Here is an 11,051-nt window from a genome sequence, read left to right on the forward strand (position 1 = left end):
TCGCCTTCAGCCACGCGAGAATTAATCATCACTGTAGCACCGCGGTCAAACAGACCCCCCACCACTGAAGCGCCTTTCCACTGCCAGGGGGGGTGGTGGTACTCTTAAAACAAGGATGCGTTTAAATCTATATAAATATCGTTTATTTACCTGCTCCCACGGCATCGCTTCTCTTCTCTCGGCCCCCCGGGCAGCTCTGCGGGTAAGGGGGGGGGACACAAACGCAACAGAATTAGGAATCCGCGTTGAAATGCATGACGCAACGCATCCGCCAAGCGCGCTCTGCATCTGCAAGAAGACGACGCCACGTGCCGCTGCCCCTGGAGGTTCTAGAATCAAGGAGCGTTCCACTGCCCCCGCCCCCCCACGTGGCGGGCGCGGCCCAGCAGCTTCGATTCGCGCTGCAAAACCAAACCAATTCTGCAATATAGAGACATACAGAGATATACACAGAGCAATACAGAGAGATATATATACAGAGATATACACAGAGCAATACAGAGAGACACACACAGAGCAATACAGAGAGATATACACAGAGATATACACAGACATACACAGAGCAATACAGAGAGACATACACAGAGACACACACAGAGCAATACAGAGAGATATATATACAGAGATATACACAGAGACATACACAGAGCAATACAGAGAGATATACACAGAGCCACACACAGAGACATACACAGAGCAATACAGAGAGATATACAGAGCCACACACAGAGATGCATGAACCCGCACGGAGGCAGGGTGCGTGGTCAGCGGCGCCGCGGCTCTCCTCAGAGTTTGATAGGGTTGCAATCACAGGTTCTCAGTACAGGTCTGTGTAGTTCTCATCATAGAGAAGCTGCGGCGCCAGCAGCCCCCGCACCGCCGAGACCGGATTCATAATTCAGACCTGAGCGTCACACCGCCGGGCGAACACCAGCACCGTGTGCAATCACTATAATAATAGTTATAATAATTATAATAATATCTGCCCGTGCTTAGGGTTAGAGATATGCACCACGTGGTCTCGCTCGGCCTGCCCTACCAATTCCAGGACTCGTGCGATTACACCACAATAGAAACGAGATCATTAAAGATGCATTTAACCAAACAGCGCAACATGGAAATGCAAGACAAACTGAATTATTTCGGGCTTTTTTTTTTTTTTTTTCAGCAATCGCAGTTAGCAGTTAGACAAGGCCGCACGACCGCGTCACACACTAAACCCTAACCATCGGAGATTAATAAATTACCTTCGAAAACCGAGCTACCCAGAGCACGGCTCAGCACGCCTCGTACACAGCCGTGAATGCGCGCCTTGAACCGGTGACCCGCTCCGGTGCGATCCCGGGACCCCGGTCCCTGCAACCCGCTCGCTGTGAAATGGCCGAGCGAAGCGCGGCTCTGCCTTTTATACCCCCCCGTGACGTCACCGGACCCGGATCGCCGCGGGGGGGTGGGGTGGGGGTGAGGGGAGGAGGAATAAATGCTTTAATCCCAGTCGCATTTATAATCCTCGGTGCATTACTGTATCGAAATGAAACTCGCCAGACTCGTCGAGTGAGGGTCTCAATATTAAAGCAATATATCGAACCCGCTTTCGTGTTTTGCAGCACTGTCTGCGATTCAGTGAAGGCAAAGCGCTGTTAATTCGCTTGCTGGGCTGGTGTGAATATCCGTTTTGTCCCTTCACAGCTCCCGTACGCTGTGCCAGTGACGTGTGGATGAGCGGCACTGGGATTTGTAGTTTTTTAATCTAATTTATTCTCTGTAGCTTTTCTTACTAAAGCGTTTGATTGATTGTTTTTTTTTATGCACAGGCGTGCGTGTTAATAATAAGCGTCCTTTCAGTTAAAACAAGTAATTGGGCTGTTTTTAAGCGAATTTTTTTTTTTTTTGTCTCTAAATTCTGCAGCAATGTGGGAACCGTGCGCGGCAGTGCGAAGCCCCGGGAACCCGGTGTCTGCGTGTACATGTTGTGGTGCAATATGCATCTATTCCTTTAGCTGTTTGCATTCACATCTGCCAAAAAAATCATCATTATTTTTATGCAATATTAATATTTGAGGGTTTTTTTTTGTTCGTTCCACCTCTTACACGCTCTCATCAAAACAAAGACATTGCATTGAACCATTTCAAAACACGACTATCCATCTGTCTGCAGTATCCATCTATCTAATCTATCTATCTATCAATCTACCTATCTATCTATCTATCTACCTATCTATCTACAGTATCTATCTATCTATCTATCTATCTACAGTATCTATCTATCTATCTATCTATCTACAGTATCTATCTATCTACAGTATCTATCTATCTACAGTATCTATCTATCTATCTATCTATCTATCTACAGTATCTATCTATCTACAGTATCTATCTATCTACAGTATCTATCTATCTATCTATCTATCTATCTATCTACAGTATCTATCTATCTGTCTATCTACAGTATCTAGCTATCTATATTCAGTATCTATTTATCTATCTATATAAGGATGCATTGTGGTATAATGCTGAACTATTATTTTGAGATGTTTTGTTCTATTTTTGAATTAAAAAGCCATTGAAATCCTGTCCGTCCATTTCTTTCTCCAGCTGCGCTGTTATGAGAACTTATTTTAATTGTTAACCGCAGAGAGTAAAGCCAAAATGCATCAAATACCAGCTTATATTCTATTATTATTATAATATTATTAATAATAATAATAATAATAATATTATTATTATTATAATAACAGGCTGTTACTCTCCTTGTCCGCTCCTGGATTCATTTCCAAGTGTGCAAACAGAACACAAGGGCCGCTGGAAACACGTTTCTCTCCATCACAGTTCAGTGCAAATTGCATTTAATAAAACAACTACAAAACAATAACATTCCTACATTAAAACCGTTCATTAAAAAAACAACCCACACTGTTAATAAAGATGCGTTTTAATAACAGTAACAATGAATCACTCAAACTGCGAGGCCTCCCGCCGCGCCTCGCATCCTATTGATCACCCGCCCCTGCTTTCCCAGTCATTTCCCTGAGTTTAAATGCTGATCCGAATCAGGCCAGCCCGGGCTGGAACGGGTTCAGATTCAGAGACCCCGATGAGAAGCAGAAAGGCTCAAACCACACCGAATCCAGGCGTGCAGAGAGACGGGACTTCATGGTTTCGCTGACAAGCATTTCCACCCGAACTCACTTCTGAAGCGCGTTCTTGTCTTTGCTGTTCGGATCAGTCAAGTGTTGTTGTAGTTGCTGTTTGCTTTTTGAGTATTTCTGAGTTTCTGGAGCAGCTGTTTCATTATTGCGCGCTGAAATACTCGACAGCACCCCCTTTCTCTCCTCAGGCGGGCTGAACCAGATTGTAAAGCTTCACGGCTCCTTTGGCTGAAGGACACAACTCTGACCACATGGGGGCGCTCTCTTCCAACCGCAGAACTTCCTGAAAACAAAACAGAGGAAGGATTCAGCAGGCTGCTCCCACACGCACCTCACTGACTGACAAGAAGAGATGAGATTCAGCACGCTGTCTCACACGCACTAGATACAGCTCATGCGCTATTGCACTGCTAACACTGTAGATATAACTCGCTCTGATTCTAACCTGTTGCATCCCAGTTCATACTGGATTCTAGCAGTGTTATTATTTGCACTGGCTGTAAACTACACTGTGTTTAAATATGAAGCTTGCATTGTAACCCTGCCCTGGGACACCTGTGTGAGTCTCCTGGGATAAAGCAGGTAAATGATGCAACCCCCCCCCCCCCGTGGCTGTGGAGATGGTACACCCGGCTTCGCTCACCTCCTTCTTGATGAAGACGATGTTGGTAGATTCCTGGGCCTCTGGACCCCCCTCCCAGTAGAACTGGTTCACCTCCTCTGAAGTCAGGGAGCATCTAGCAGACGGGACAGAGAGACACTTCAGCATCCGAAACTGGGGGCTTACCTGAGCTAGCGTTACCACAGGCAGCAGAGCGACACGGGGGCCATCGCTCGAACCCTCAGAACGAGGAGCCCTGCGCAGAGGTCAGGACGAGGGGCGCCGGCGTGGATCTGGGGGGGGCTGATTCAGCGTTCAGAGCGAATTCAGAAACAGCTGCTGGGGTTTGTGAGGATCGCTGCTTTTCTGAGACTCTGCGGAGAACAGAGATCCACACAAACCCGAGCAGCTGTTTCTGAATTCACTCTGAACGCTGAATCAGCCCCCCCTGACCCACGCCAGCGCCCCTCGCCCCGGTTTCCGTGCAGAGCTGCGTCCCGACGCTCGGCTGGCGCTGTCCTGTTGGGCAGTCCAGGCCCGGTTCTGCTCGTTACCTGATGTAGAACTCGGCGCTGGCCCGTCCAGCGCTTGTGTGATTGCGCGCGATTCCCAGCAGGATGGGCTTGTGCAGAGAACGGAGAGGCAGGTTCACCTGGAGAGAAAACAAAGCAACTGAGAAACTGAGCAGAGCAGCGTCTGGACTCCAGCGCTTCATCACTGTTACTCTGCTGTCATTCTCTCTCATTCTCTCTCCCTCTCTCTCACCTCGTCTCTGATCTCTGCCAGCACAGAGAAGAACAGCTCCTGCACGACCAGCTCCTCAGAGAGGTCCTTCAGCTGGATACACTCCTCGGGGATGCCCACGGCAACTGCCTGATCAAACAAAAACAAACTGCACTTAGACCAGACCTCTCTGTGCTTTACAATGCTTTACCAGACCTCTCTGTGCTTTACAATGCTTTACCAGACCTCTCTGTGCTTTACAATGCTTTACCAGACCTCTCTGTGCTTTACAATGCTTCACCAGACCTCTCTGTGCTTTACAATGCTTTACCAGACCTCCCTGTGCTTTACAATGCTTCACCAGACCTCTCTGTGCTTTACAATGCTTTACCAGACCTCCTTGTGCTTTACAATGCTTTACCAGACCTCCCTGTGCTTCCCCATGCTTCCCCGATGCTAGGCCCGGCTCTCTCGCTCCCCCTCTCAGTGACGCAGCTCACCTTGGGTTCGGGGTGCCCTCCCGGGATGTCGATCTTGCCCGGCGCCTCCCCGACCCGCTCGCTTCTCTTCAGGAACACGAAGGAGTCGTCCGCTGTCAACAGCATGGCTCCCACCCCTAGCGGCTCGGCCAGGTAACCCTGCGAGTCTCCCAGCTCGGCCAGACCCCTCTGCTGCAGCACGGCCGCCCAGGGGGCCCAGTTCGTACCCATGAAGTCCCTGCAGCATCATCATCATTATTATTATTATTATTATTATTATTATTATAATATGATAATTAGCATTATATAAGAAGAATTACTCAGTAATGTAGTCTTCACAAAGAGACTCGCAGAGACCAGGGGGGTGAACTCTGCTTCATCAACAACCGCTGCTGCTGCTGCAGAGTCTCTTCCAATAGGACCGCGTTTGTTTGACGTCTCGTCCGAAGGACGGAGCACAAGGAGGTGAAGCGACTCTGCTCAGGGTCACACACACACACACACACACACACACACACACACACACACACACACACACACACACACACACACACACACACACGCACACAGCGAGTCAGTGCTGCTGCAGAGTCTCTTCCAACAGGACCTCGGTTTGTTTTCAGTCTCACCTGTAGCAGGTGAGGCCTAGCTGCAGCCTGAGCAGCACCCCGCTTTCCTGCCTCCCCTCCCCGCTCCCCTCCCCGCTCTCCTCCCGCTCCAGGCTCGCGGAGTGGATGCGGAACTTGGCTCCGTTGAAAAGCCAGGGGTTCAGCAGGCAGCGCTGGCTCCAGGACTCTGCGATCAGGGCCTCGTACTCGGGCAGGGGGCGACGATTGTACCTGGGGGAGGGGAGGGGAGGGGAGGGGCAATCCAAAACAATAGGAAGTTTTAAAAGCAAGAAAATAGATCAAATATAAACTGACTGCAGTTTAAAAAAAACAAAGAGGTTTTTCAAGACAAGGCCGCCACGAACAGCTGTACATCATGCAGCTTCCCTCTGCTCTACCAGACCTCTCTGTGCTTTACAATGCTTCCCTATGCTCTACCAGACCTCTCTGTGCTTTACAATGCTTCCCTATGCTTTACCAGACCTCTCTGTGGTTTACAGTGCTTCCCTATGCTTTACCAGACCTCTCTGTGCTTTACAATGCTTCCCTATGCTTTACCAGACCTCTCTGTGCTTTACAATGCTTCCCTATGCCTCTCTGTGCTGGATTCTGAAATCCTATAAAAGGCAGCTCTATGACTCCAGCACTCCCCCGTGGTCACCTGGGAGACAGCTCCACTCGAACCCGGTCTTCACTCAGACCCCAGGAGGAAGGGCTCTGGAGCATGATGGAGATGTCGGGATCCATCCTGCCAGTATCCCTGTAATCCCAAACCCAGCGAGGAAACCGCAGTGTCTCTGTCTCTCTCTCTCTCTCTCTCTCTTAGTGATGTCTGCCTGGGAACTGGAGAGGGGAAAAAAAATCAAGCAGAGAATAATGAGAGCAGGTAAGCGATCGAGAGCTTTGGGGGGGGGGGGGGGGGGGGGAGCCACAAGACACAAGAGAGCGAGTCGAGCAGAGCAGCGTTTGGGCTCCAGAGCTTCATCAGTGTTATTATTGAAACTAGAAGAGAGCGAGTCAAGCAGAGCAGCGTTTGGGCTCCAGAGCTTCATCAGTGTTATTATTGAAACTAGAAGTTAAAATGATCAAAAGTTTCCCTACAGCACATGCAAAACAAAAAAACACAAACGATATCTTACTTACAGCAGCAGGTGCGTGAGTGTGTGCGTGTCTCTGCCTGCGTGTCTCAGAGTTTCTGTGCAGCTCCGACAGCGTCAGTTTGTAGTTCGCATCACAGGCGTGTTGCTTCAACTCAGCGAAGCACACACACCTATACCCCGCCTGCAGGACGCATTCCCGGGGGGGGGTCAGTTACTCCAGGCATGGAAAATATTTCTTTGGTATTTGAAACGCGGTTGTCTGACCCGTCGAACCGGATTCGGAGAGCACCGCGCTATTTTCAGAACTTATTTGAAGGCTGAATGCGAGATCTGGGAGGGACACCCCCCCACTTTTATATAATCAATCGATCAATGAATCTTTATTTTATATAGCGCCTTTCATAGCGGAGCACCCTCACAAAGCGCTTTAGAGATAGTGAAGGATAATACATTAAATACAGCGAGATTCAGGGCATAGCACATTCAATACAAACAGTGCAAAAAAACACACAATGCAAATATATGAACTACATGCACAACGCATTACAGAGCTAGCCCCTGAATAATAAACACTGGGGATGCGTGCGTCACACACAATCACACGATAAGAGGGCGTGCAAAACCTGCAACAGCAGCTTGCACGACAGCTGCAGGCTGAGAGCATGCAAAGAGACAGAGACAGAGACAGAAACAGAGACAGAGAGGCAGCGAGGCGTGGGCGCGTTTCTCAATACGATTCGGGGTTTGTGAAATGGCTCAGGGCTCTTGGTGTGTATCTGCACCGCTGCTGCTAATGTTTACATTGCAATAAAACACACAGAGCAGGGTCGGGCAGCGGACTCTCCTGTACGTGGAGCGGGCGTGTATACAGACACGCATTGATTTATACCGTGATAGGAACGGGTGACGTGTTGTTAGGGTGAGGATCGCACACCTGTGTTTATTAAACCCCTTCCTGCATCGTGAGAAACTAGAGAGAGAGAGAGAGAGAGAGATGGATGTTTTTTTTTTCTTCTGCGCGTTGTGTATACATGTTTAGTAAATGTTCGCTACAGTGTAGCGTTATCAGCGCTATGCATTGCTGTAGCGCTGTAATTAATCTCTCGTATATATCGCGCTGCGTACTGATTCGCTTTCACAGTCCAGGTTATAGACAGGTTTGTGTAATACAGTAGTAACTGGGTGCCTGGTTCCTACCTGCAGTTCCTGGCTTTTCTGTGGCTTTGTTTGAATACCAGGAAGCGAGCAGATTCCTCGTTTGTTATTGCGTGCAAGCGGAACCTATCTACCGCCGGAGAGGAGGACCCTTTAGACTGAGACACCGCCGGCTGCCTAGGTTAAACTTACGCGTTTAATCAAAGCAGAGATGCGATGCAAGTGAATAAGAGCCTCCCTCCCCCTGTCTCTCTGTCTGCTCCAGCAGCACAGAGCAGAGGGAGGCTGTTCAGAGAGTGTAAGAGCCTCCCTCCCCCTGTCTCTCTGTCTGCTCCAGCAGCACAGAGCAGAGGGAGGCTGTTCAGAGAGTGTAAGAGCCTCCCTCCCCCTGTCTCTCTGTCTCTGCTCCAGCAGCACAGAGCAGAGGGAGGCTGTTCAGAGGGTGTAAGAGCCTCCCTCCCCCTGTCTCTCTGTCTCTGCTCCAGCAGCACAGAGCAGAGGGAGGCTGTTCAGAGAGTATAAGAGCCTCCCTTTCTCTTTCTCTGCTCCGCCAGCTCAGGCAGAGGGAGGCTGTTCAGAGAGTATAAGAGCCTCCCTTTCTCTTTCTCTGCTCCGCCAGCACAGAGCAGAGGGAGGCTGTTCAGAGAGTATAAGAGCCTCCCTTTCTTTCTCTGCTCCGCCAGCACTGAGTTCAGAGAGTATAATAACCCTAACCCCCCCCCCCCCCATCATACACCCCCAAGCTAATTAGTACACAAGCCAGTTAGGGCTCCAGCGTTGCCAGGGCAACAGGCTCACCTCTCCTAACCTCGGATGATGTCACAACCAGGAGAACAACAGAGCTGTGACTCTGTCTCTCTCTCTCCCCCTACAGTGAGACTGGACTGGTTTGTATAGAGTCCAGTCTCACTGTACTGGTTTGCACAGAGTCCGGTCTCACTGTAGTGGTTTGCACAGAGTCCAGTCTCACTGTACTGGTTTGCACAGAGTCCAGTCTCACTGTACTGGTTTGCACAGAGTCCGGTCTCACTGTACTGGTTTGCACAGAGTCCAGTCTCACTGTACTGGTTTGCACAGAGTCCAGTCTCACTGTACTGGTTTGCACAGAGTCCAGTCTCACTGTACTGGTTTGCACAGAGTCCAGTCTCACTGTACTGGTTTGCACAGAGTCCAGTCTCACTGTACTGGTTTGTATAGAGTCCAGTCTCACTGTACTGGTTTGCACAGAGTCCAGTCTCACTGTACTGGTTTGCACAGAGTCCAGTCTCACTGTACTGGTTTGCACAGAGTCCAGTCTCACTGTACTGGTTTGCACAGAGTCCAGTCTCACTGTACTGGTTTGCACAGAGTCCAGTCTCACTGTACTGGTTTGCAGAGTCCAGTCTCACTGTACTGGTTTGCACAGAGTCCAGTCTCACTGTACTGGTTTGCACAGAGTCCAGTCTCACTGTACTGGTTTGCACAGAGTCCAGTCTCACTGTACTGGTTTGCACAGAGTCCAGTCTCACTGTACTGGTTTGCACAGAGTCCAGTCTCACTGTGTTAATGGCACACGGGTCGCTCAGATTCGTCCCTCCCCCGCTTTCTGTGACAGAGATCCTACGGAAATATGATGACTCTTTATTTTTTTGTCGGCAAATTAAAAAGCCGAGAGCGGCGGAGGTTTCCGTGGCAGGATCTGCAAGTCAGCAAACTGCACGACCGAGTTTAAAAACAAAACAAACACAAACGAACAAGTGAGTACACAATATACAGCTATCTGCAAATAAACGCGTATATACTGTATATAAAAGAGCGCCCTGCCGGTTTAATTACAAACCGCGTTTATTACTGACTCCGTTTTATAATAAGCGAGAGTTTTGTTTTAGTTTTTTTTTAAATCTTTTTAAGGCCTCTTTAGAAGCCGGGAGCTTTCCTGTGTAGCAGCGCCGAGCCGGTTGCAGTTTTAGCCGGCGCTGTGTATGTAGGGAACCGGGTACAAGGTGGACACTTTTAAATAAAAGCGGCGCAGGGAGGGTTTTGAAATGTGAAATAAGTGTTTTTTTTTTTTTTTTTACTTTAGAAATTTTAAATCGGCGTTGCCCTTGTTGTCATGAGTGACAGTTACGTAACTTGGGTCAAAAGCAGCTGTTTTTTTTAAAGGGGACGGTGCTCGCTGTTATCAAAAAAAAACAAAACAATGCCAATATAAAATTAACCGGCTTTGAGACAAACTGGAGCTGATCAAGCTGGGAATGAGACTCCCGCTGCACAGCAGTGTGGTCCAGTCCTGCTTTCACTAGGAGTTTAATAATCAGACTCCCGCTGCACAGCAGTGTGATCCAGTCCTGCTTTCACTAGGAGTTTAATAATCAGACTCCCGCTGCACAGCAGTGTGATCCAGTCCTGCTTTCACTAGGAGTTTAATAATCAGACTCCCGCTGCACAGCAGTGTGATCCAGTCCTGCTTTCACTAGGAGTTTAATAATCAGACTCCCGCTGCACAGCAGTGTGATCCAGTCCTGCTTTTCCACTAGGAGTTTTAATAAATCAGACACACCTGAGCTTGTTAGCTAGCCAGGTGGAGGTGTGTAGCTGATGTGTCATTCTCTCTGCAGGGCCTGTCCCAGGGGAGACGGGGGTCTCTGTCTGTGTTGTTGTGATGCAGCTGGAAGCAGCCGGGTTCCTGCTGTGTAAGAACTACATCCGGGCAGCCAGGCGAGGGATCAGTGTGAGCACAGTGTGGCACAGGTAACACACACACACACACACACAGTAGGGTTAAATGGAGCCTCATTCTGCTGATGGTCTTTGTTATGTATGTGTTTTATTTTCTGGCAGGTCCAGTGATAATTATTATCATCTACTGGGAGTGAGACAGGATGCTTCCCTGGATCAGATCAAACAGGCTTTCTTCAAGAGTCCAGCGACCAGCCCAGCCCAGTCACACACCAGCACAGCCCAGTCACACACCAGCACAGCCCAGTTAACTGATGAAGCACTAGAGCCCAAACGCTGCTCTGCTCGACCCAGTTTAGTTTCAATAACACTGATGAAAGCACTAGAGCCCAAACGCTGCTCTGCTCGACTCGCTCTCTTCTAGTTTCAGTAATAACACTGATGAAGCTCTAGAGCCCAAACGCTACTCTGCTCGACTCGCTCTCTTCTAGTTTCAGTAATAACACTGATGAAGCTCTGGAGCCCAAACGCTGCTCTGCTCGACTCGCTCTCTTCTAGTTTCAATAATAACACTGATG

At 49.0% G+C, this 11,051-nt stretch overlaps 1 protein-coding gene and 1 long non-coding RNA gene across 3 annotated transcripts; one reads left to right on the forward strand and one right to left on the reverse strand.

Annotated features, from left to right (window-relative positions):
• Positions 1 to 2,818: 2,818 nt before the first annotated feature.
• Positions 2,819 to 8,003, reverse strand: nudt22 (nudix (nucleoside diphosphate linked moiety X)-type motif 22). 2 transcript variants are annotated; one of them, XM_041243435.1, is made up of 8 exons: positions 7,858 to 8,003; positions 6,222 to 6,403; positions 5,582 to 5,791; positions 4,974 to 5,190; positions 4,516 to 4,623; positions 4,305 to 4,402; positions 3,793 to 3,886; positions 2,819 to 3,432 (listed from the first exon to the last, which is right to left on the reverse strand). In XM_041243435.1, the coding sequence occupies exons 2-8, from the start codon at positions 6,305 to 6,307 to the stop codon at positions 3,334 to 3,336; spliced, it is 912 nt and encodes a 303-aa protein (XP_041099369.1). In that variant the 5' UTR covers positions 6,308 to 6,403; positions 7,858 to 8,003; the 3' UTR covers positions 2,819 to 3,333. The 2 variants fall into 2 exon arrangements, with proteins under 2 accessions (XP_041099369.1, XP_041099370.1); XM_041243436.1 differs by lacking the exon at positions 7,858 to 8,003 and adding an exon at positions 6,704 to 7,095.
• A 1,440-nt stretch (positions 8,004 to 9,443) lies between these two features.
• On the forward strand, positions 9,444 to 10,721 carry LOC121310144. The gene is made up of 3 exons (XR_005948741.1): positions 9,444 to 9,551; positions 10,413 to 10,545; positions 10,636 to 10,721. It is a non-coding gene; the product is annotated as an uncharacterized LOC121310144 (long non-coding RNA).
• Positions 10,722 to 11,051: the final 330 nt, after the last annotated feature.

Source organism: Polyodon spathula, unplaced genomic scaffold, assembly GCF_017654505.1.
Source record: "Polyodon spathula isolate WHYD16114869_AA unplaced genomic scaffold, ASM1765450v1 scaffolds_1742, whole genome shotgun sequence".
Lineage (NCBI taxonomy): Eukaryota > Metazoa > Chordata > Actinopteri > Acipenseriformes > Polyodontidae > Polyodon > Polyodon spathula.